General features: G+C 39.5%; 4 protein-coding genes across 7 annotated transcripts in view; 1 reads left to right on the top strand and 3 right to left on the bottom strand.

The window, feature by feature from the left end:
* Positions 1–13,263, top strand: part of LOC134221269 (uncharacterized) — a 45,731-nt gene extending 32,468 nt beyond the window's left edge. The window contains exons 1-6 of one of the 2 annotated variants that reach the window (XM_062700464.1): positions 595–885; positions 955–1,081; positions 1,147–1,353; positions 1,414–1,539; positions 1,603–1,713; positions 12,575–13,263. In XM_062700464.1, the coding sequence (XP_062556448.1) occupies positions 858–885; positions 955–1,081; positions 1,147–1,353; positions 1,414–1,539; positions 1,603–1,713; positions 12,575–13,028 (1,053 nt within the window). In that variant the 5' untranslated portion in view covers positions 595–857 and the 3' untranslated portion in view covers positions 13,029–13,263. Of the gene's footprint in view, positions 1–594; positions 886–954; positions 1,082–1,146; positions 1,354–1,413; positions 1,540–1,602; positions 1,714–12,574 lie in introns of those variants that run through there. The other variant, XM_062700465.1, reaches the window with a different exon arrangement.
* LOC134221267 (zinc finger protein 252) overlaps positions 1–25,277 on the bottom strand; it is a 157,280-nt gene extending 132,003 nt beyond the window's left edge. For all 3 annotated transcript variants that reach the window (XM_062700456.1, XM_062700462.1, XM_062700463.1), the window contains exon 1: positions 25,221–25,277. In XM_062700456.1, the coding sequence (XP_062556440.1) occupies positions 25,221–25,262 (42 nt within the window). In that variant the 5' untranslated portion in view covers positions 25,263–25,277. The remainder of the gene's footprint in view (positions 1–25,220) is intronic.
* On the bottom strand, positions 13,044–15,766 carry LOC134221270 (intraflagellar transport protein 46 homolog). Its single transcript, XM_062700466.1, has 3 exons — positions 14,059–15,766; positions 13,574–13,999; positions 13,044–13,519 (listed from the first exon to the last, which is right to left on the bottom strand). The coding sequence occupies exons 1-3, from the start codon at positions 14,197–14,199 to the stop codon at positions 13,094–13,096; spliced, it is 993 nt and encodes a 330-aa protein (XP_062556450.1). The 5' UTR covers positions 14,200–15,766; the 3' UTR covers positions 13,044–13,093.
* Positions 17,243–23,884, bottom strand: LOC134221266 (vam6/Vps39-like protein). Its single transcript, XM_062700455.1, has 6 exons — positions 23,684–23,884; positions 20,617–20,894; positions 20,352–20,555; positions 19,766–20,287; positions 18,055–18,965; positions 17,243–17,996 (listed from the first exon to the last, which is right to left on the bottom strand). Exons 1-6 carry the CDS (start codon positions 23,751–23,753, stop codon positions 17,300–17,302), a joined length of 2,682 nt encoding a protein of 893 aa, XP_062556439.1. The 5' UTR covers positions 23,754–23,884; the 3' UTR covers positions 17,243–17,299.
* Positions 25,278–26,583: the final 1,306 nt, after the last annotated feature.

Raw genomic sequence — 26,583 nt, 5'->3', positions numbered from 1 at the left:
TCTCTGTAAATACAAAACAAATAAAGCATTATTCACCCCTTCACACACAGTTCGTCAGCATGAGCCTTTGTTTTGTTCTTTCAAACGGTGAGTTTTCTTATCAAACGGTCATCAACCTCATTCAGCACCCTCCATTTCAGATAAAAGCAATACACGTTACAAACGCGAATCCCGCCAATATTCATTTCATCGTCCACCCATAGAGCGAAATACTTGTATGCAAGCTGAACTGCGCATCACGCCTCTGCAGTAACGCTCTTGCGGAGAAAGTATTCAAACAAAACTAACAGCCAACCAGCACATTCCAAAGACTTCTTCTCCGCTGCCTGTTGGCCAATCAAAATATAATAAGGCCATACGCAAGCACCTTGCGCCAGTGCGCCAGCTATTTTAAAGCGTCGATGTATGAAATGTAAGTAGTCCCAAGATCGAAATCTCTGAGCAAGATTAAACCGACAACCATAAAGATAAGCAGTGTGTTTTGTATTGCAATATAAAGTGGAAATAAAGCATTATTTGTAACAAAACAACTACAAATCTGCAAAGGTGAGGTCAGCTTGTTCGACTTATAGGAGATAGCGATGTTGGGTATTATTATTTTTTGAATTGTTGCGACAAGTCGTGCATCTCCATAGCCAAGGTGAACAGGTACAGCCTTATTAGCGTGTTCAGTCGAACAGAAAGCGTATCGCGCGTCGCTTCATCCCGTTTAGCTTTGAAGTATGGCAGTAGAATTTTGCGCCAGCAAGTGTTCACACGCGTCTCAATGAAACAGGTTCTGAATAAGAATGGTTATTAATCAATTGACGTCAGAGCAGAAGACAAGAAGTGATTTATTGAAGTGTTAAATACCAAAAATGGGCTCAGACATAAAGTGTAGCAAAAGTATGGTCGAAATGTAGCAAGTCAGCAGAAAAATTATGATGCACTTTCTCTTTTGATTTCTTCTCGCAGATGATGGTGAATCGAACGGCTATCTGCGTGGTCTGTTGGAGGATGGTGCGAAAACGCCGGTGGACGTTGATGTCGATGCGTACAAGCTTGAATTACCACCCTGGTACGATGATGTGAAGTTCAAACGGTATGTTGTCATCAACATATTATTCGACTTGACTGGAATATGAATCAGATGACAATGAATTTCAGAGCTCAGCGCTACTTCAAACAGAACTTCTTCGCAATGTTTGTAGCCAAACTGTGCGGTTTGTTGGTAGTTTTGGCAGTGTCCAGCATTTTGAACGTGCTCATCTACACGAACCAATCGTCAACAGCTGTAACGGCGTACAAACGCTATATAGCGACCATAATGCACACTTTGAACTGGTACTACGAAGACTTATTGCCAGGGACTGCGTAAGTTAGATGATTAAATCGGGTGGGCCACATCTTAACCGATTTTCGGTGCACTTGCAGAGCTTGGAAATCGATTGCCTATGTCAGAAGGGGGCATGTCGCAGTTAGCAAGCGAAGCAGTGCCAAGCAGAGCAGCAGAATCGTATCACAAAAGGATATGGCTGTGACACAGTTTGGATTCGTGGGGTAATTCTTGTTTTGGCTATAGTAGGGAAGAACTGTTTGAAGTTTGACATGTTCTGTTTTCAGGTACACCGTATTAGGTTATAAGCAGCTAGGAATTGTGTACAACAAAGAGGATATGGAAGCGCTGGTGCATTTCTGGCGAGTTATCGGATACATGATTGGAATTCAAGATCGGTGAGTGTTCTCGTTAGTCGTCAGCTTATGAACAATCACTGGCAGCGCCAGAGTTCTGGTAGTGTGATAGTAAGAACTATAATTGAATGGGTTAATCAGTTAAGCGATGAACCAATTTTTGAAAAATGTCAAGCAGGATATCATGAGGAGAGGATATGTAATCGCGGCATTATGGGGGTTTTATAACAATCAATTCTAGAATCAAAACCGGGTTTTACTTCTGCCCAGAACTCTTCAAATGTTCTCAAGAATTTCTTGGGAATTATCTTCTGACATGTTTCGTAAATATGTTAAATAATTTTCTAGAGAACACTATAGAATAAATAGGTAGCAAAAAATATATACACTCAACCCTCTTTTTATGGCACTGTTTTATACGTCACTTCGTTTCACGGCCTCTTCTTTACGGCGGGTGACGTAAAAAGAATTTTAAACACAATTGGCATCCAACAGAGAATATATTAAAAGGGTTTTTACAATGAACTAAGAAGTTTTTGTGCATCTTCAACATTTGCCATCAACGCATGTTCCTTTACAGGTCATTCAAGAATTTTCTGGAGTCTACACCCGTCAGAAAGGCCTTAAGGACTACACTTAGGCTGTTGTCTTTTTTTAAATGGTTCATGCCCTTTCCAATTCATAGAACCAAACTGGATATGCCTTCAGTGACAGTTAGGGGAAGGCGGGGAAACTTGATCCCCGGGGAGACTTGATCACCCCCTGTTTTATCGAGAACTAAAGTAGTTTTGTTCTAGCGTATTTTTTAGTATAGATCCTCTAGACAAATGACCTTTATGTGGTGAGTTATTTTTTTGGATTGACAACCTTAGCCGTGCGGTAAGATGCGCGGCTACAAAGCAAGACCATACTGAGGGTGGCTGGGTTCGATTCCCGGTGCCAGTATAGACAATTTTCGGATTGGAAATTGTCTCGACTTCCCTGGGCATAAAAGTATCATCGTGTTAGCTTTATGATATACGAATGCAGAAATGGTAACTTGGCTTAGAAACCTCGCAGTTAAAACTGTGGAAGTGCTTAATGTACACTAAGCTGCGAGGCGGCTCTGTCCCAGTGAGGGATGTAATACTAACAAAGAAGTAGAAGAGCCTTATATATTCTGCAGGGTGGTTTGTATGATTTAACCTTCCTAAAGATTTTTTCATAGGTCACGCAAAATTTTTACAACTTTTCATAACAATGACCAAATGCTTTCATTTTCATAGCACAAAGCCATAAATAAGCTTAATGATCTGTACTGGTGAAAATATCAACATTCCATAAAAGTTTGAGGATATTTGGATTTGAAGTTATTGCCTCAATATGGGGACACTTGATCCCCCATTAGTCACCCATACAAAAATTTGACGAAAAAAATCAAAAAAATATAAATTTGTTCTCATGTTTCTAATTTTTTGAAAATTTGGCAGATTTTGAAGGGTTGACAGGAAAATATATTTATTACGTAGATATCATAGAAAGGGGATCAAGTCTCCCCAAATTTTAAAATTGCATGTTCTGTCGAGTTCAATAACAAAAATCGTTCATGTATACGCACAGCAATACGAAAATTCCGCGTATTCTGAAGGAAAAATATTTAAAAAATCTGAGGGCACCTTTTAATTTTATCAAAGCAAGTTCCTGGAGAGGGATCAATTTCCCCCGAATATTTTAAAAGTCGATTTTTGACAGCACTAAAAAAATTGATTGTATTTCAATAACATCAATAATTTAAGGACTGTCATACATCAGTAAAGTAAAATACTATATTTCTTAGAAAGTCTGTGTGGAAATCATCGGAAATCAGAAAAAGATCAAGTCTCCCAAGTCTCCCCTACGTTTCAGGTCAACCAAGAACTTCCTGGAGTGTAGAGTCCTATAAGAAGAGTAACATCATATTCCACTTTTGAAAGGTCTCCTGATCGTTTGGAACGCGCATTTGTATGGAACTGACAGCTGATTCTGTTCCAATTTTGACACTTGACGACACTGTTATTATAGTCACTGTACTGGAGTGTAGGCCTCAAGGTCTACACGCTGTATTTGATGTATTAAACCAAATTGGATACGCCTTCAATAGCTGTTCCTTTCCAGGTCATCCAAGAAATTCCTGGAGTTTAGGCTTTGAGATCTACACACTTAACGAAACTGTTATCTCTTTTTAAAAATGGTTCACGCCCTTTCTAATACGTAAAATTAAACTAGATACGCCATCAGTAATGGGCCAAACAGAATAGATACGTTTGCGTGCGTTTTGACAGTTTTCCCATGGGAAAATGGTACATGGCATCCCAGTTCATCCAAGATTTCTCTGAAGTATAGTCTGTGAGCACCTTAAGAGGTGTTGTCCTTTTTAATCGTTAATGCTGTTTGTGGTCCATAGCAGGAACAGAAACTCAAACAGTTGACATCCAAAACACAATCAAATCGCCAGTCCCTTACTGGGGGTTTGAGTAAGTTACCATCAGCGTGTGATTATATATTACCACCTCAGCGTGTCAATCGGTGAGCAGCAAGCCATGACTCTGCCTCTTCTCGTCCGATCTCGGCGGCGTGCACACGCACCGACGGAGAGCTGCTGTCATCGCATTTCGCTGCAGCCATTTGGAGCCACACACTTTTTTTTACCAGCTCATTTATTTGGTAGGCTCAGTCGTGTGTGACACTTTGCGGAGCCGCAATTCTCAAGTATGATATTTTTACATGGTATATCATCTTATATTAACAGTTAGTTGGGAGGGGACATAGACCATAATACTCGTGGCGACTCAAGGTTAAAAAACCTAATACATGACGGACGGGGTAGGGATTTGGGTTGAGGTTATTTCAGCTGCTCATCCGGGCGTTTGACGTTGAACGTTGAAAACGGGAGCCACACACTTACCAATTTGAATGTGCGAATGAACAGAACGGCATGTGCATAAACAACAGCAAGCGTCGACTCTCGGTGCCAGCATTGTTATGTGCGGTATCACAATGGATCTTCAGTTTGGCACATTGATATTCAATTTAAAATCTCAAAATATGAATATCATTTCATACACGTAAAAAAATAACCTTATATGTATGGCAAAAAACCATTCGAAAATACTTATACTCTTCATTATGCCACCTAATGAATGATTCCATGTCAAAAAACTGATAACATTCATAAGTTAATGAAAAGTATAAGTTTCCGAATGTATGTGACTAATGCGATGTATAAGTTTTTCCTTATACATGTCATTAAGCGCTTTCTTTGGCAAAAAAGTATTAGAAATATTAATAATAAACAACATTAAATTTTTTTTACGTGTACTGTAGTGTGTAGTACATAGATTTAACATTTTGGAGTCAGATTTCTAATTTCTAATTTCTAATGCATCTATTCAGTATATAGGGTAAATCACTACATGGGCCTTCCCGATTTACTACACAGAAAACTAATGATTTATACTGTTTGGAAGCCGTAGGTTCATGATTGTTAATTTTTAAAAAGTCTCCCATTTATTTTTCACAATACTCAATATTTTTCAACCACTTGTTTTACTCCTAATTGATCCAATTGTAAAAAATAAAAATGTAGATTTCAAAATTTCGCTCTCCGATGCCACACCACTGAGCCGGAGTGATTCTTTTCACTTTTACAAAACGGTATCATCGAATAAACACCTACCTGAAAATCGTCACAGTGCTCGCCACAACCATTGTTTGAAGCTGTTAGTCACCACACCATAATTCTAAACGCACACGCTTCAATTCTTCCTAATCTTTCGTTTCACTAGAACTTATTAAAACACATTAGAATACATTTTAAAATGTATCCTCAAACCGAACAAAAAATCACCTCGGCCCAAGAACTTCTAGCCGCACCGTGCTGCCAAAAGGCCAGGAGTATGAAAATGATCCTTCATTGTTAATAGGAAAATTGTCTAATACGTTGACGCTATCATGTTATTTACAATTCTCTCGATTTCAAAAGGTGAAAAAATATTGTGTTTAAGTATCTTCTCAACCAAATAAAAATGATTATGAATAATACCATCTGGCATCTTGTTGTCGTGGAACGTGCATATTTTTGTTTATGTCGCATTTTCTACCGTCCCGAGAGAGAATGAGAGTAAGGCATTTTATGAGACAGATCGAAACAGCTGTTTTTCTCGTGTTTATCTACTTTGACAATTAGTGGTAGCCCGTTTGTTTGGTTAATTCGCGCTAAACATTCCAATGGGTCCGATCATCAATTCTACCTATTTTTGTTTTTGGTTTCTAGAGCTTAAGAACAAAGCTTTTCATACGATTTCCAATACGTGTTGCATTATTCATACTATTGCATTCTTAGCATAAAATGCTGAAGAAATTATGAATTGAAAGTAAAACGTTAGAAAAATTATTTTGTGTTTGGACCTAACGAAATGTTCACGCAGAATCATACCAAAACAAAACATTAAGGTGAATCGCGTTGGAGTCCAATTAAAATTCTACATAGCGCTTTGAAGGGCACATAACTCGAAAAGTAAACGACAGACATAAACGGAAAGTAGTTTTTCACCTTTGCTCACTTGCAGCATACACGAAAAAATGGTTTCCAGATGTGCTAACCGCCTAAATATTCACATTTGTGCGAGCAAAAACGCGAGGTGAGGGATAGCACGGCCATTGTGGCTGCCATTTTTGGACGCCGCCGTAACTCACCTTAAATGTAAATAATTGGGCCGCCGCGAAACGTCTCATAAAATACCTTGTAAAATGTTGAGAGATTGAGTGAAATTTTGCTTAGGCCGGGAACTGGTTTTATGTATGCCGGAATGGCAATCGCTATGACTGAAATTAGTGCTGCACCTCGTTAATTTAAATCAAATAAAAGCTTTTTTGGACGATATTTAGCACGAATAGCTATTTTTTAAGCAGAAGTGAACCTCAATGCAGTATTATACAGCCCACAAAATTCAGCAAAAGTTGCTTCCTGACATAAATATCAATTAAATAATGCAGTCGTACTACGCAACTTAGGCCGGGAATGGGGTAAGAAACCCTAAGGTAAAAAAATTATCATTTATCGGTGTAAATCAACAACGGTTCAAAATATTAATTTCAGCCTCGGTAGATATTCATTTTTAAGATCGATTATCAATCGTCTATTGAAGATCAAGCGGAAAATTTGGTATGGAAGTTTGACAGCATGCTGCGAGATATTCGTCCCTACAATGCTGAACGTCTGATCAAAGCAAACACGAGTCGATGACGAAACTGCCTACCGAGTGTCGATGCAAGTAAAGTAAAGTAAAACGAAGATTTCCGTCCTAGATCCATATATAATTGAATGGCATGAGTGTTCATCAATTGTTCCATTTCAATTCATTCAGAAAATCCTTAGCAGTGTTGGTAAGATCTCAAATTATCAAATCCCATCGGCGATTCAAACCATGCGTGAGTCAAATCCCATCAGAATCATGGCCCAGAGAATCGCGATTTGCATCATGGCATGATTTCAACGTGTTCTTCATTGTTGAATGCATTGAAAAAACTTTTTTCGCTTACAACAATGGCTAACAACTCCATGTGTAAACAAAACATAGGCCTCGGTTACGTTTTGACGCTTTTTAGAGCAAAATCTTTTTTCGGCGAGTGAGCAAAACGGTGCGATTCTGTCCGAGAAACTCAAGCGCGATGCTCTCCATACAGAATCGCAAGCGTGCTCACTCGTGCATGAAGCCTCGATGATTGAGATTTGAGTATGATTCTACCAACACTGTAATGTTGTAATATTTTTTTTTTCAAATGCCCTTTGTAATCCATAGAACCAAATTGGATACGCCCTAAAAATCCATTCCATCTAACATTTTCTTGAACTATAGGCCATAATGATTATTGGATCTTTCCAAAAACAGCTGTTTGATTCTTACGATCACTAAAAGCATATCCCATTTCTTAAAAGAGCAAATAGATTTTTCGCTACGTGTATTGACCTTAAGGGGCTGTACTCTAACTCTTGGAATTCATGAATGGCCTGACTGCTTTCAATTCATATTCAATTCGGCTCAAACAATTATTGAAAGCTTGTTGCATTCCTAAACGGAGCAAATAGATTTTTGGTTACGCGTATTGACCTGTACTCCAATTCTTGAAATTCTTGGATTACCTGAAATGGAACACATGTTGAAGGCATGTCCAATTTGGACCGCTGGGAGCTTGTACATATCATATAAAAAGTCGATAGATGTATAGCCGATAGATTAGTGTACGCGTGGTGGTCTGAAAGCCTGAACTCCAGAGAACTCTTGGAAAACCAAGAGCATGTCGTAGGGGGAATGACGGCTTTGGCAGGTTTGTTCTATTATTGTCAAGGGGTTTTTTATGACTGATTTTGCTCAAATTTGGCCTAAACATTCTTTGCATATCAAAGAATATTGTAGCCAAATTTCATAAAATTCGGCCGAAAAAAACACCCTGCCAATAATAGAACAAAACCTGCCAAAGCCGTCTGTTCCCCTATTTAAAAGTTGCCAAGGATCTATGAATTAAGTGAAAAACTCGTAATTTAAGCAAACATTATTTTTACGTTCCCCAATAAGTGACGTAAAAAAAGTTTTGAGTGTATAACGAAAAAGATGTTGCTTGTCGTTGGTAAACTATATATATATATGGAAAATGTACTCATTTCAAGTGCGAAATAATTTCCGGCTTCTAGTACATACTATAGTTTATGAAATAAAAAATGCCACAAAACAGATTTTTTTTTCTAGAAAATTTGGCGAATTCACAACGGAATTTCCGAAGGAACCTGAAGGAACTTCCGATATTTTTGAATTGCTCCAAGAATTTCTTTGGACATTCCTTTAAGAATTATTCTTTCGGAATTTCTTCCAAGGATTTCTTCAGAAAAGTTCTCGAAGTCCAGAAGCTTTTCTGAAAACTGTTGGCCGGAGAAGGGAACCCCCTCACGAAGAATAACAACTAGAGTTCCCTCTCTCTACACCACGGCAGGCTACTGACTGATACTTCTGTCAGTAGCTGCAGTTCTCTTTATTCAAAAATAAGTATCTACAATACATCCATAACAATATTCCTTAATCTACCCAAGAGCAATTACAACCAACTGGCGCCTACCTCCTATCCATCTTCGATCTACAGCGAAGCGTCGCACACTACCTGATATTCCAACACTCCTCCTTAGTGTGCACGCGTCGCTACTTTTCTTGGCTCCTCCTAACACTGAGCCTCTCGTCCAGAGCTCCTCTTCGCCGAACAATTCCTGCTGACCCAATCCGTTGCCCGTACAAATGGCCTCTATCCGACGTTTGCACAGCACCCTCTGTTGACCAGCTCCTGAATGTTCCGACGCTCCTCCTGGACGCCTGCTGACCAGCCAGCATCCTACCGAACGTTCCAACCTCCTGATGAATGCCGTCCGGCGCTACCCAAGACTTACGTGGCTGATCCATGATCCCACTGCGCCACGCGACTTATACGGCCGATCCATGATCCCACTGCGATAACGTCGACGGCCATAACATCCTACTAAGATGGAGAACGGGAATCGTTCCTGGGCCCATAACCTGTTGACCGGTGAAGGGAACCCCCTCACGAAGAACAAAACAATACTAGAGTTCCCTTTCTACACCACGGCAGGCTACTGACTGATACTTCTGCCAGTAGCTGCAGTTCTCTTTATTCAAAAATAAGTATCTACAATACATCCATAACAATATTCCTTAATCTACCCAAGAGCAACTACAACCAACTGGCGCCTACCTCCTATCCATCTTCGATCTACAGCGAAGCGTCGCACACTACCTGATATTTCAACAAAAACTCCTGACAACAAGAACAAGTTGAAATCATCAGAACCACTGCTCCCCGCATTTGGAGCTTTCTGAAAGAAGTTTATCATGATGTATAGCCTCCCGAATCAGTTCTTTATCATGACAGGTTGCGAAGAAAGTCTCTCACGGTATGCTATATAGGGACACGGCAGGTATTTTCGTCTGTTCGTCATAGTCTCGAAAACCAATAAAAGAGACGCTTTTTTGTAAAACTCATACGTACCAAATCGTAAGCTCAAGAGAAACGTTCTGCTATAGTGGAGTTCTAGCAAATTACGTTGCTTTCGTTGGTTTTAGCCCCTATGACGATGAACGGAAATATCTGCCGTGTCCCTAACGTATATGTATACAGAAATGATAAATGAGATACTTTTTCATTCTCTTTTGGATTCAATCCCTGGTGGCCAAACACAATTTGAACAACTTCTCCTAACAGTTACAAAATGCTAGAATGTGAATGAATATACAATCCATCATAATTTTAGGATATTTGGAATTTAAATTGTTGCGTCAATATGGGGACACTGGATCTCTAATTTGTCAGCCACACAAAAAATTGACGAAAAAATAAAGAAAATATATAAATTTGTTCTCATGTGGCTATTTTTGTGTGATGAAGGGTTGGCTAAACAAATATTTATTGAGTAGATATCATAGAAAAGGGATCAAGTCTTCCCAAATTCTAAGGTTGCATTTGCTGTCGGATTCCATATCAAAAATCGTTCAAATCTGCGTATTTTGGAGGAAAAATATTTTTAAAAAATTTAAAAAAAAGAGAACCTTTTATCTTTTATCAAAACAAGTTCTTGAAGATTTTTGACAGCACTCCGAAAATCGATTATGTATCAATAACAACAGACAATTTACACATTAGTAAATTCAAATAATAACAAGTTTATTATTTTTGGCTGAAATACATCGGAAATCAGAAAAGGAGATAAGTCTCCCCAGTCTCCTCTACTTACCGATACCCTAGGGATACGGCAGGTATTTCCGTCCATCGTCATAGGGGCTAAAACCAACGAAAGCAACGTACATTTGCTAGAACTCCACTATAGCAGAACGTTTCTCCTGATGAGCTTACGATTTGGTACGTATGAGTTTTACAAAAAAGCGTCTCTTTTATTGGTTTTCGAGACTATGACGAACAGACGAAAATACCTGCCGTGTCCCTATTATTATTATCCGCTGTTTCAGTCAAAAAAAAAACAAAATTCTGTGCAGTGTATTGTACCGCTCATAAAAATGTATCGCTTATAAAAAAATCTACTCCTCCGTTTATTTTTAATCACCACAAAAGATGAGGGCCAGATAGTCGCCAAAAACGTACCTTTTTGACTCAAATTACGAACGTGACTCATATTCCAAAAACGCTAGTGTTTTAGCACCCTAAAAATGAAATTTTTAATGATTTTTCGAAAAGAAAGATGAAGGATGCAAATGAACTCATGAACATATGGAAAGAATCACGCGAATAAAGTTGAAATGGCTATTTAAAATGTTCGGAATTTGAGTCAAAGCGGTACTTACAGAAAAAAGTATTAATATTTTTTAAAAATTCGGTCGCCACGTGGTTGATTGATAAATGCTTTGATAGCACGTGCTATTTGTACTGCGCATAAATATTTCACATATATGAGAGCCTTGGAAAATGATCACGAAAGTTGTCATTTGGTTTGCAAGGCACAACACAAGTCTTACAAGGTCTTACACAAACAGGATTTGAATTTTCCCTTCAAATAAAATATATTGAGTCCAATCCTAGTATCAAAAAGAACTCTAAATAAGCAGACCTAGAATGATGACCAACTGTCAGGACAGGAGGCTGTTCACAGGCACACTCGTGATACGGAAACATTGATGATATTGATATTATGCCGCGCTACGGTGCACAGTGACGGAAACCCGATCAACACCTCAAAATGTATTTGCTTGTTTCGCGAAGCTGTATTTTTTTTATTTCACGCATATATTAAATGAATTGATTCCAAAATTTGATGATTGAATCCTTAAAATTTAATTTTTGGTGGCTTGTTGATGTTGATGCTGTAGTGTCTCCCCAACAAATGTGTATGGAAAATGAAAATTTGACTAAACTTTTCTTGGGAAAGACTCGGAACGTATTGAAATCTACGTATTGATGTATTGAAATCTACGCCAAAGCTGGAAATTGACTGTTTCAATGTTAGAATGAGGACGCTGTTACTGCTTCAGACCTAAAGTCATGGGCTTCCGGAAGTACTTGAGTAGCAAAGTATATGTCGGATAACAATTCTAACCTCAAAATGAATTTAGCGTTCCAAAATTACTATTCGGTGAAAAATTCGAGCGACATATTAGGTTTTGTCCGGCATTTGTCTGGGGCCCGCCAATGTACGGTGGGGCGCTTTTCCTTTTTTTTGTTGGTCGTAATGCGAGAGCACTCCACTCGCACGAGTTTCATTACTTATTTTTCCGCCAAACCCACAAAAATTCTCTTCATCAAAACTTTGTTTGATGAATCACCAACGCAGCTTCTAAATAATTCAAAATCTGACATTACAGATACGAAAATGTGGGAAATGTTTACCAATCTAATGCCCCAGACGATCCGACACTAGCCAACTTAAAACAAGTGTAACATCCATAGCTTAATTCAAAAGAGCTGGACTGGTATGCGATTACTTTTGATTATCTTGTCCCATGGATTTTTTTTTGTGAAGAAAATATTTCCTCTTTCATCTATGCAGGCAAGGGGATATTAACATACAGCACACTGGTGGCAAACATGTGTAAAACATAAATTTAAACAGGCACAATTAGGGAAAATAAGGTTCCATTTACGATGCCTATTTTCTCGATTATCTGTTTTTTATATGGGATTTTTTATATAGTTGAGATGTACATCGTTAATCAGAACGTATTTCGCATACTATAACAATACTCCAGTTAAGTTGAACTCACATGACGCTATACATCTATGGCTGTAGTATTAATTGAAATTAAATAGATGCAAATAATTTGAACATATCTTATATACATTAAATAAATTGCACTGACCCTCTTTATTTCTCTTCTAGATACAACTTGTGTACGGACAACCTGGTCTCTTCTGAGCACCGCATGAGACAAGTAGAGGAGCACATCTTGAGACCCGCCCTCCTCTCCACAACGGAAAGTTTCGAGAAGATGGGCAAAGCACTCGTTGAGGGTTTGTGGTGTTTCAACCCTTTCTTGGACTACGATGCGTTCCTGTTTCTGACAGCACGCCTCACTGGCGTTCCCGGCTACTATTATTGGACGGAAGAACTACCATCGGCAGATTGTGAAACCAAGTTCCAAAACTTTAGTCGATACAGTCGGTTTATATTGTACTTCGTTTTGCTAATACACGAAGTTTGGTTAAAATCCACAATCTTTAGGTGGTATTTGAACAGTCAAATGATTATGTCGAGGTTCCTGATCACATACTTCCCATTTTTAGCTATATTCAAATTCGGTATAGGGGATTCTTATGTTCGGATATTGAAATAAGTTCAACACAGCCAATACCTGATGATTTCTTAGATTTGTTTAAACTTTAGTTCCTTAGACAGTGATTAGACGTTACCTTGTTGCTTAACAGCTAGATACAGATTGAATAAATTATACAGCGCTTGAATGTATCCGGCCTGTCCGTTGCTCTCCTGTACTGGAATATCAAAAATGTTACAAATAATCTCAATATACCTGCTCAGTGAACAATCCAAATCCGCTGAGGGAAATCCAACTGTGTCCAGCATTCTTTCAACGTCCTCAGGCCATTCCGACATCAGGTTGTCAATGTTCACAACCGACCGAAGAGAGTTTATATTTTGCACCGATTGGTTCGCCTTAAGCAGCTGCATTTCCGTTATCCAGCGGTCTATGTCTTTCGATGATTTTGCGATCGCAGAGGGCGTCTCCAACGGTTTGGTGAAAATCGATCGCATTTTCATCTGCAGTAGCACACGGTCACTTTGATCACCACATGGCTCGTCTAAAGTCTAAGATTTTTAAGGATAATACAATACGCACGGCAGATAATTTTAATTACTCACCTCCAATCCAAGTTTCTTGATATGGTCCGTGAGGACCTTCTTTTTGTCTTCATTGATAAAAGGCGGTGATGAAACTTTTAAAAATGCATCAATATCGCCAACCGAGGGAATGAAATCTGGTACGAAAATCTTCAATTTGTAATCAATGTTGACGCGCTGCGGCGAAAAGCGGGTTATATATTGGAAAAGTTCCTTCACCTCACTTGGTGCTTCAATATTTTCATAGAACTTAGGATTGAACTCTTTTTCCTCAACCAAGCTTTTTGGCAATTCTTTCTCATCTTCGGAAACGCTCGCACTACTATCCGTTACCGAGTCCTGCTTTTGTAGACTGCTTTCCCTCTTCTTGAAGATGTCGCTGGGTCTATTCGAGGCAGTAACCCTTGATATTTCCTCATCCGCATCATCGATCGCTTTGATATCATTCTGTGTGATAAATTACTAACTTCGTCGTCTTTCGTTATCAAATCCACAACATTACTTACCATAACATTCGGGATGGGATCGTTCTCCGAGCGATCCTCGTTTACGAACTGCAACGAACTGGAAACGTCCAAATCGGGCGGAGGACTATCGTCAATTTCGCGACTATTTTTAATTTCGTACATCTCATCGTAAAGATCCATGTTGGCGGTGGAAAACTCGAAACGAATGGAAGTTTGTTTTAAATCAGCCTAGCATTGCCATGGAAACGGAACGAGTTAACAAACGGCGGTGTTCAAATCGGTTTATTTTGGTTGCTTGTATATATGTACATGCGCAGTACCATCTACTAACTTTTGTGGAGTAAAAAAAAACTTGGTAGAATAAGAGTAATCATTATGTTTCATTCATCAAAGATCCTATATTGATCCTAATGTATGTTATTGGAACAATCCAGTTAGCCTTACGATCAAAAATGTTTTCGAGTGGGAAACATTCTCGACTCCCTGGCCATAGTATGTATACCGTGCAAACTCAAACTTCGGACGCTTAAGCACTTTCTGATTTAAAATCATCCTGTTTACTGACATTTTAAGTCCAACCGTTTAAATCACCATTGCAATCACCAAGTATAGTATTCATCTTTGAACTACGCATTTAAAATGTGCACGATATTACGAAAAATGTTTGCAATTTATGAAAATGTCCGGCTTCTGTTTGATTCAAACCTCGGACACCGGCGGGGTTGGATTCATATTTCGGACACAAAGATTCAAACTTCGGACACCTGATTACACAGCACCGGGAAGAATAATTGAAAATAATTCGCACTGCACAGCTCAGACTGTCTTTTAATCATTTCGTCGCATTGTTTTAACATGTCTTATTAGAATGTAACTATACTAAAACAAGCTAAAACTATTAGTCATCCGAATCCAGCTTGACGAAACATTTCGATGAAATATTTCAGAAAATTTCCCATACGAATTGAAGTGTCCGAAGTTTGAGTGTGTCCGAAATTTGATTTTCCACGGTACTAGGATTGGTTCAAAAAATCGATTTTGCTTCACAACGCTCATCTGATTCTGTCATATTCTGAGTGTCCTCCGAAAATTTGAGCTGATTGGGATACAAATTAGTATGGGGAAATTTATTTTTTCATTATATTGATTAGGACGCATCTTAGTTAATCGTTCCAATAATTAGTAATGTGGATCATAATGCCATTTGATTGTGGACCATTCGAGCCTTTTGCATGAAAGGATCATAATGCCATTTAATCATGACGAAATTAAGATATCCGAATAACGGAATGAGCTCGAAATAGAACTCATTCCCATTAAAAGGAAATGATTTTTTTTTTCGAAAACATAGTTATCTGGATGGAATGCTAGAGATTATGATAGCAGAATCCCCTTCAGCTGAGCGGTAAAAGACGAGTGGGACTGGTACCTATCCCCGAGACGGAGTTATCTAAATGAATTCCCTAGAATCTAGATCCAGCGGTGTTTGGGATGATCGCATTGGAGAGCGGCAATGAGATTAGCAGAATCTGTGAATCGATGGGTTTACTTGCGGGGTAGCGACGAAGAAAGCAGCGGCTTCAACTGAAAATATGCTGCATAAGGGCCAAGATTCGGGCCGGAGACGCCGAAACCGACGTCTGGGTCGGAAACGGAACCAACGCATGTATTGGTATTTGACCAACATTGACGGCAAAATGAGTTTCTATCAAGGTTTCAATTCTATTTTATTCGACAGTGTATAATGTGCATGATATCCATTGCCGATATCTATTTTATCGATTTCACGTCTCACGTGACGTAATTTGGATTGAGCGTCAGTAGGCCATGACTTACAACACGTTTGCACAACCAGTTTTTCCCCTGATTAGCTACGGATGACACGTAAGTACTATTTTGTCCCCGATAATTACCTAACGTATTCGGCTGGTCCTTTTGCGATGGCACGAGGTCACACATTTGGCGATTCTTGCCAGGCATGATTTAGAACTTACGTTAATTTTTCGATTCACCAGATAACCTGGCTGTTTTTTAAATTAATGAACTCCGCATCGGAAAAGGATGAACCGATCAAAGTTAATAAATAAAAATATCCAATGAAACTACAAAAAACACGAGTGCTGCTCGCAAAAGTGCTCAGTGCGTGTGAAAAATCACTAAAATATTTTGAGCGCAAGTGGTGCTCGCATAAGTGGTCAATGCGTGTGAAAAAACGCTAAAATATTTTGAGCGCGTGTGTTGCTCGATGCGTATCCAAATCGCTAAAACATTTTGAGCGCGAGTGGTGCTCGCAACAGTGCTCAGTGCGTGTGAAAAATCGCTAAAATAATTTGAGCGCGAGTGGTACTCGCAAAAGTGCTCAGTGCGTGTGAAAAATCGCTAAAACATGTGTGGTACTCGCAAAAGTGCTCAGTGCGTGTGAAAAATCGCTAAAACATTTTGAGCGCGAGTAGTGCTCGCAAAAGTTCTCGGTGCGTATCCAAATCGCTAAAACATTTTGAGCACGAGTGGTACTCGCAAAAGTGCTCAGTGCGTAAGAAAAATCACGAAAAAAAAATATAGCGCACGAGCGTGAGTATATAGCGCACTTGAATTCAAGATGGTGGCCATATGGAATAATTATTTGACCAGAAGCCAAGGAATGTATGTGTTTACCCAGGTTATCGACACCCCCATCTAAAGCTCTTAGCTTGAATATAGCCACCATATCCTGGGCACAGTGTTCAAATAGACCGCCGTCAGTTTGCATGAGATGTCAACAACAATACTGATTTTATACCTACGTGTCTATAAAATTAAAGTGCTAGAATTAAATTGTTGTGACCAACGTCCTGCGAAAGGCGGCCTAAAAAAAATGTTAAAATGTTTGTAAGGCTGCATAAATTCGCGAAGTCGAAGCAAAATTCTTCACACAAACAATGACAGTTCTTTATGGGTTTTTACAGTAGAGCAACAGAGAGGAGGAGATGGCGGCCATGTTTCACTCAAACTCTGACAGATAGCAATGGGATTTCCCATAGGAGGGAAGAGCAGAATTTGCTTCGACTTCGCGAATTGATATAGTTTAGAAGAATGATGCTGAAAAATGCAGCGTCTCGCGAAACGCAGGCCACATAATGGAACAAAAATAACTCGCATTATAGCAGTTAGACAAACTGCAAATTACGACTTCGAACAATGGATAGAAATCCCTGTCTATCAGGGACCCGGTGAGAGTAAATAATTTTCAGTAATTCGAGTATATATTTAATAATGAATCAGTAATATGGGTATAAATTGTTCAAATCTTATCCTGGCATGAGTAATGCACTATATTACCCTCCGCTGTTCGCACGAATGCGCTTTGGTAGCTGAACTTCTTCTTACACACCGGGCACACGCTCAGCTCCGTTACCAGGAAGAGCTTCGACTCGTAGTGAATCTTCTGTTCGTGCGTCTGTAGATGTTCAGCATAGAACAACCCCTTCAATATCTGCGTCTTCCGTTTCTTCTCCAGATGATGATTCAGAGCAATCTCCAGAAAGTTTTTGATCGACTGCAGTGGAATGTCATCCGGTAGGATTTGGAGCACCGCACATGGGTTAATTTTTGTCGCGTTAGTTTCCATGATGGCCAATACAGTTTCAACATCCGGCTTTAGGCACCGGGGGTGCAGCACAACGTCACTGTACGGTGGACTCGTCGGTGGCGTGAGAATCGTCTTGATCAGGGTGACGTAGACGTCACAGCTCTTTGGATCGTCGGCGTCGTACATCTGATCGCAGTACTCGATAGCTTTGTCAAAGTCACCGAGAATTTGAACGAATATAGCCAGCACTTTCTCGTGCTTGCCCAGACGCCCAAGAATGGTGGCACGCGCCTCGAATAGATCGACGTATGGAAAATCACCCAATACTTTCTCAGCGTGATAGAGCTTGGATTTCTTCAGGAATGTAAGTAACTTGTTGTTGATCGTATCTCGCGCTGTTTTCTTCTGGCTACAAAAAGCGAAAATTGTTGAAATTTAAAATATTTAAAGGTCCCTAGAATACTTACACATCATTCTCTACATCCGTGTCGTTCTTCAATGCGATTAGCTTCTCTCGATACTGTTGAATCAAAATATTGTGAAACAGAGCTTTATCCTCATTCCATACATTGATAATATGTTCCAGATACCGAATGACTAGTTCTTTGTGATCCTTCAGCAGAAAATCCAAAACTTCAGCCCTCGGTAGATTTTCCACTTCAGGGATGTCCTCAATAAAAATCTTCAATCCATCGTCCGGTTGCTTCTCCAGCACCCATCCAGCAAATTCGAATATGAGACTCTTGTGTTCGTTTCCCAGATGCTGCAGATACTGAATGGTGCGATCATAGCCGCAGAGAGGCGATCCTGGCATTTCAGCTTGAGCTTGCAGAAGCTGCAGCGCCCGTTTGTGTTGACCCTTAGTCTGGTAGAGAATAATCAGTTCAACGTACTTATCGTACTTCTTCAACACCCGTTCGGATTCCTCAAGATAGCAATAGTTCATACGCAACACCGACGCGACCATAGAGTCGTTTGTCTGCAAATAACACTTGAGCAACGTGGTGTCAATAATCGATAGCAACGCGGAAGCATTCTTTCCAGCGGAGAACTTCGGTTCAGCTTTCTTCATCAGATCCTGACGGAGATTGAATCGAATCTCGGTGAGGTAATCGATCAATGCCAATAGTCCATTCTCGATGTCTTTCTCATCGAGAATCGGTGCCGGCTTTTTGGAATATGAACTAAGCTTATTCTTGCCACTGTCCGGCAGTAGATCTGGGAACAGTCTTATCACGTCGATGGGATCGGTGTTTAATTTGGAGAATTCCTTCATCGACTCACGGAAACATTTGTTCACAAATAGATTATAGGCATGGCGCGTCTGAATTTCGTTGATTTTGGTTGCTTTGAACTCCGGACTTTCGTCAGAGATGTTCTGGGAAAAATAGAATTAGGTACCTTAGATTTATTAAGACACAAATTAAAACAACGATCAAGTTTTGGTGAAAAAAAGCTTTGCTATTATGTGATGTATAGAAACATCTATTGAACAAGGAAATGAATCAATCCCGTGACATGCGTGGAGTCGCAGGGGGTTCCTCTCGAACTGTATACATCGAGAATGAGAAACTACTCCTAGACTTCAACTAAGAAGCTTTCACGCCATTTGTTGAATGATTATTTCTGCCTCGGTGTATTCCAGTAAATTTAAAGGAGCAATTTCTGATTTCGAAAGACCATCTACTGATTGAAAGTACGAACCACTATTTAACAATGAATTATTGGCAGTGGCTGATTTGCTACTCGCCGCTTCCACTTCCAGGCGCTATCGTATATGCGCAAATAGCCAGCGTAAGTTAACCGCAAGAAATTTGTATGGCGAAAGACATCTAACGCGGGTTTTCTCAAAATTAGAAACTTTTCATGAAAAACTATTTGGTACCGGTTATGTAGGAAGGTGTCCGCTACTACGCCTACCAAATATTTTTTCGATGAAGGTGCTTAATTTTGAGAAATCGAACCTTAGATGCCTTTCGCCATACTGATTTCAGAAAGTTAACTCCTAGTGTGCCGCTGTAATTTCGCTCAAAGCAGGCGATTCATTGAACCGTGCGGTTAATAGTGAGAATTCTATGAAGGTTACCCATGTCAATCATGCTGATTGGCGCACGTCAAATTCAACCGTTTTCCCATGTTAATTATCCTAAATAATATGGTAGATATGTCTCAACTCACCGTCAACTGCAACGCCAAATGGAAATTTTCCTCCTGCAGCAAATGCTCTCGCTGTTTAGATACTTCCACCGCCTGAATACGCCACAAATGCGATACTGACGCCGCATACAAAAGGCCCTGCTTACCGCGAACTAAGAACCGTGCCTTGTGCAGTTGCGGAATGGTCTGGATCAATGTTCCCTTGTCCGACATGTCCACGTTGTCGAAAACGCGAACCTCCACCCCATCGGTCACCAGCCCGACGATGAACGGTTCATCCCAAACCAGTCCCTGGAATGGTTCGCTCCAGCTCAACGACTTCAAATTGCGCGTATCCTTCGTTGTCAGCAAGGATGCATCCTGCTTCACCATGTTGGATGATTTGTCCTTGCCGTTGTTTGTGCACTTCTCTGTGTAGACCGTGACAAGATACTCATCTTTGGCGACCGCAAAAACGCCGTCCTCTATCAACGAGATGCATGGTTCGATCGACTTTGACGAACTCGTTGGAAACAGGTCGATTCTACGCGGTTCTTCCGATATCTACAATAAATATTAATATTCTTAGTTTCTATAATAATTTAGAAAACTGTTGTCCAAATCTTACATCGTAGATCACGTACTCAGTTTTAAACCCCACGCAAATGCAATTATTGTTCCACGCGATTGTTTTCGGAACATCGTTCAGGTCGATATTCTTATTGAAATCCATCAGATGGTTATGCTTCCAATAATAGCACTGAATTTTACGTTTCACTGCTACACACAAACGACAAACTAATGCCAATTCACCGGTTAAGGATTTCGATTTCTGGAACAGAACTTCATTTGTAAGTAAATTGGAAAACTTTCATTCAGCTGTTGACTTTTACCACAACATCCAGAGCAAAGACAGAGGCACCCTTCGTCTTCTGTGCTGTGTGAATCAGTGGAAACCCATGCCGACTGTAGTCGTTCACGTTGACAACTCCGTCCGACAGGCTGAAAATGAGTTTGTACTCGGGAATGGCTTCCACTTGGGTGATTGGTTTTTTGCTGAAGTTTTTGTCGTATTGCAGAAGCTGCATTTCCAGTTTGCTCGTTTCCGGGTTGGGTTCGAACGCATACATCAGTAGATGTCCCTGACGGGTTCCGAGAATCAACTTGTTCTCTGGAAATTTTACAATTTTTTTAGCTTGATACAATATATGTAAAAGAAAACTGAACAATGGAAAGCGGAAAACATTTTTCCTGATAAACTTGATATTGATATCTTGATGAACTTGAAACCTGCTGAATATGGCGTAGCACTTTCTCCGTAGCGTAGAGCACATCAACAGATTTTTTTAATTGTTTTCTTTATTTGGTCTCTATGTTTTCTTAACCGCTACTGTGCCGTGATCTACTGTGGCATTCTACTGAACAGAACCCACACATAATCTATTTTTGTACATTCATTATTGTTATCATTGCCGGGGTCCATTTGCTCTTTGCATTGTGCGGTTGCCATTTGGTACGATGGAGGAATTCCTCCGAGAAAAACAATTTGTTAGTCGTCATCGGGCAGCCGTGTCGGTATGACGCACACTCTAAAAAGTCACCGTTTTGAGCTGCACCACCACCAACTGACAAGGGCTTGGTGGAGGGGCTATAGCCCCTATATTCCTATAGGAATCGAACCCATGACCGTCCGCTTATAAGACGAACGTGTAGCCAACTACGCTACGGGACCCCTCTCAGGATTAATTATTATTAATTCAAACTAAGGCTGGGGTGGCCTCTGCAGTACATAAAAGTCGATTTCATTAAGCCTTCGTCCATGGTTTCCCGTCGCTAACCACGCAGTCTACGAAGGGCCTGCAAATAGTTGTGGTCATATTATAAAATGAGGACGCTATTCTGCCTTTGCAGCATGGTACCAAAGAACATCCCCATAAGATTGCGGTGAAATAAACACATCCGCTTTTTAAACCTTTTCTGCATTGATACAAATATACAGTCGACCCTTTACATCTCGATATTCTATATCTCGTTATCTCTCACTATGTCGATGGTTTCCTCAGTCCTTTCAATCTACATACATTTGAGCTTTTTACATCTCGATAACCTCCCTTCTCGATGTGTTCTGATCATACTTTGTTCGGGATTCACTCTCCTTATATCGATATGTTCAAATTTTTAGACTAGCAGACCACCTTTGGACAATAACAAACATCAACAGCAGAAAAAGACATTTGTTTTGTTGTCAGTTTTCATATCAACGAGCTTTTTGGAACTAGAACCCATTTCAATTTTCCTCCCATTCCTCGATCTCTCCCTATCTCGATGATCCCTTCAAAATGGAGATGTGGAGAGGCGACTGTAGTTTCATTCAGCATTGTAGATGAGGCAGGACATTTCTATCTTCTCATTGAGAATCATGCATTCTACACTCATGATGATTCTGGAAATAAGATGATTCGAGTCCCGAGTCTGTTTCTTACCATTTATTCTGAAGTGTCGTGGAAGGCATTACAGGTTGACTTGGTTGCGATAAGACAATTTCTGTAGTGACTGAATGCATTTCAAAACTTCAAAGCATTTTAAAACCAATCAAGGGACTTCGTGCATATATTTGAATTGTTGTGTTGTCAACATTTGTTGGATGACTGATTTGCAATTCTATTTTTCTGACGTTCATCATAAACCAGAGGCTCCTATGTTTAATACTATCACCGCTGTATCCATCACTACATTACTTTCCCTTTCTACTCTCCTATGCTCTTTAATTTGTTCAAAACATGGTCATTAATTTTCAAATTTATATCTCCAATCATACATTCATAATTTTCTATATTATTCATATCCTTGATAACAAACCATCCATGAAAATAGGTCTTTGCTCTAATAGTTAGCTTCGTGGTAACACTGATGGTAGTTTATATGAAGCGAACACTCTATAGTTGTATGAACTTCTGCTTGGAATACGGTAGGCCACTTCCCATGGAAATCGATATGTCTAACCTGGGACCAGTTACTTCTGCTCCCACTTGGTTGCTACATTTCGAACCGTCAGTGTAAATTTAATCGATCCTGATAGCTCAATTTTGATCATGAGCGAAGTAAATTCTAGTAATCAGTTCTTCTCAGTCTCAGTTTTTCTTTGTCAAAATCACTAAAATATGGTATGATAAACTTGCATCGACTTGGCCAGCAAAACACCAGCCTGTTTAAAGATTTTTTGTAATTCCAAATTGTTGTTGACAATAATCAAACAAAACATGCAAAATCGAAAAAAAAATGGAAAATATTTCCTTGTACTTATTTTTACATTTGTCCCATAAAAAATATATTCAAAACAATATCATACACTCCAAATAATCTAAACGTTGTTTCCACCTGAATTTTCAGGTACATTTTACGTGCACACGTAACTGCAAATGCTTCATAAAATTCAGGTGAAACTTACGTGTCCGGTGAATTCTATCCAAAACTCTGGTAGAACTTACCTGATTTTCACGTAGAATGAAAATTCTATCGACAAATCAGGTAAAGGTTACGTGAATTTCAGGTGGAAAAAAATCTACGTACTTTTTCAGGTGGAAACAACGTGCAGATTTTTTTTGGGTGTATGAAATAAAACGAGTTTTTATTATAGACACTATAGGTTCCATAGACGAGCGCAGGAACGGTTGGATTGCAATCGTGACGTCATGCTCGTTTGGCTACACTAACTGACAGTTCGTTTGGCTACACTCGCCTTCGCCTCAGCTCGTCTATGGAACCTATAGTGTCTATAGTTTTTATTCGTCCGACGTTTCGACACGGACTATGACTATGACGTCATTTCCTAAAAATTGGTCAAAGCAATATGAAACTCCATTCAGAAAACGAACACTGTTTAGATCGATCACAGTAAGCCAAAACGCCTATCATGATTTGAACCCGCCCTTATATGCACTGCACTGAATTTCTACTTACCGAACGCCGTCATAGACTCTATCTGCACCTGGATTTTCTCCGGTGGATATAGCACGTAAGCTTCGTGCATCTTTGCAATCAGATCGTGGTGAAAAAGATCAGGAATAAACCTTATTTTTTGTAATTTTATGAGCTGTAAATTTTTATAACTTTGTGTTTTGGATTTGTTGTTGTTCTGCGAACTGTCAAAATACCTAACGAACGAACAGCTGATTACTGCATAAAGTGTGTGCGTCTATGTTCTTCAAAAGCGTATACACACATACATTCCAAAGTTTCTGATCGCACTCTCGTGTGACATATTAGCATCGTGCAACACGCAACATCGTGCCAACATCAGATCTCGCTTAACAATTGATTAGGGCCTACAATGAAAAATAAACAAATTCAATTTTAACACCCTTCGATAGCATCCTCTAATAGCTACTAATAGTATAAAAATGTTCCGCATCTTCAATTAATTTACTTAGAAAAAACTATTTTTTAATTGGGCCTACAACGTGTTATTTTCAAAATATGTGTAGGTCCACCCTAAAAAACGGCCAAGCCACTGTTTTTTTTCTGTCTGGGATAAGCCTTCTCCAACTTCGGGCCGATAACGGGAATTTTTTCCGAACCGTCATCGGCCCAACCTCGGAGAGAGAAAATTTCCCCTCCCGAAAAGCCTTATCCCGTGTTTACTTTCGAAAAATGCCGTAAACAAAGGGTCTATGAATGACAAGCAAATGCAGAATGACTTATCAAGAAGGCCTATTCCGGAGAAAAAAATGAAAATAGACTTAAAATTTTATTTTAACGATTTCGACACATTTTTGCATGTTTTCGATGCAATTAAGGTTATGGATGGATAGATAGTGTTGATTATGTGCTTTTAGGAGTTTTTGCTGCCTAAAATATCATAAACCTGGGAAATAGGAATAGAAAATGTTATGCATTTTTTTCGAACGGCATTTTCTCAATGTTTACGTTTTGGCTGTAGGCCCTTTTCAAATGTTACGCGAGAGATGTGGTTTGTGAAACGTGTATGTATACACGGAGAATAATCCCTTGAGTTTGAAACAACAAAATTTTTGGTTGTTTCACAAACCACAATAAATATTGGTTGTTCTTGAATAAATCTAGAGTGCTTTGAGAATAGGTCGTATGTGCAAAAGAGAGCCTCTCTTCAGTTACATTCTCTTTCGATTATTACAAAGCTATACACAAATTTATGTTGGATGTTTTGGCAGATATCTAAAGACAATAACTTTGTCTAGCGTGCTAAAGTGAAAATGTAGCAGAAAATGCTAAACTTGCCGATCTATTAGCGAAAGAGAGCGTGAACAAAGAGAATCTCTCTTTTGCACATACGACCTATTCTCAAAGCAATCTAGAAATATTAGCTGTTTAAGGACATAGTTGGAAGAGTACCACGATGGCAGCCAATATGGCACCGGACCTTCCACGGGCCAACCCCACACCTCCCGCACTCCTCTCCCACCAACATTCGAATGCATCGAACAGCATCGAACAAAAGTTTAATATTCAAATTACTAACCTGTTCACAGCATATTTCCTTACTTCCCGTGATAATGAACATGTTTCTTCAATGAATCCTATGTATGTATTCCGGCTCGAATTGTAGCATAAATCAGCAGTTTCGTGCCAATTTAATAGCCGTTCGCGATTTGGTGGGTTCATCACTGCACTTCACTTCTTCTCAAAGGGCATTGGAAAAATCAAGTTTTTACGCACTGCTCCGCACATGAGCAGCCCGAAATGTTGATAGAATGCAAATTAAACACCACTTTTTGTAATCAGTCACTTATTTGAACCGAACACTTAGTATAAACTGCTAGTTTTGCCCAGGCTATAGACATCCCTATCTAACTCCCTTAGCCTAAAAATAGCCACCATGTCCCGGGCACAGTGTGCAGATAGACCGCTGTCAGTTGCATGAGATGTCAACAATCGTCAACAACATCAATGATTGTAGCTTGATAGTTAAAAATATCCACAACAATAAAAGAGCAGGATTTATTTTTAAATTCTGCTCAAGCTTTTCAAGGTGAAATAAAAGACAAATTGTTTTTCTCCATGTAAGTAAAATCAAAATTGATCATGTAGATAAGTTTTGAATTAATTAAACTCATTAGTCATATTTTATGAATATTCTCGATTAAAGTTGCAGCTAAATTTGGATGTTTTATGATGTTAAGCTTTTTTAGATTTGACGTACGTTGCTCGGCGTTGGTGTTGGTGTTGGCTACGCTAAACATGAGCGCTTAGCATAGGCCTAGTTTTGCCCGAAAAAAACGACTAAAAACTGATCGCGGAGCGAATGTAAACACCGCGGTGCACCGGCACCGGCAGCAGCAAACTAATAAGTAGGGTGGTTCAAAAAATAATTTTGCTTCGCCACGCTCAGTTGATTATGATTTATAATTTGGGTATCATCCGATGGTATGGGCTGGTTTTAATAGAGGCTTACCGTGCACAGGTCGTTTCAGGTTTGTATGACAGTTGATATGGCGAAGTTGAATTTTTCACTATTCTGATTCTGGCACTCCGTCATTGGGCGCTGGCGAGGGGGGAGACCATATGACTGGATGAAATATTTAAGAGCTTCAACTCCATAGACAATCCATATTGAATGGTCGTTCCAATAGTTTGGGGGTCGATTATAATCGAGGTTACGATTCTTTCGCATGATAATTAGGCTTCTCAGAAGGCATCAGTGAAACGTGCAATTCAACAAAATACCCAGAATTTGTCTGTGATATCTATCGCACCAGGGGTAGATACTTCTAGTCTAGTCTAGTCTACGCTATAGACACTATAGGTTCCATAGACGAGCGCAGGCACGGTTGGGTCATTTCGATTAAGTGTGTTTTTCCACTTTTTCACAGTGTACCACGCGA

Source organism: Armigeres subalbatus, chromosome 3 (genome assembly GCF_024139115.2).
Source record: "Armigeres subalbatus isolate Guangzhou_Male chromosome 3, GZ_Asu_2, whole genome shotgun sequence".
NCBI lineage: Eukaryota > Metazoa > Arthropoda > Insecta > Diptera > Culicidae > Armigeres > Armigeres subalbatus.
The sequence above is the reverse complement of the archived record's forward strand: the minus strand, read 5'-3'. Positions and strand labels throughout refer to the sequence as shown.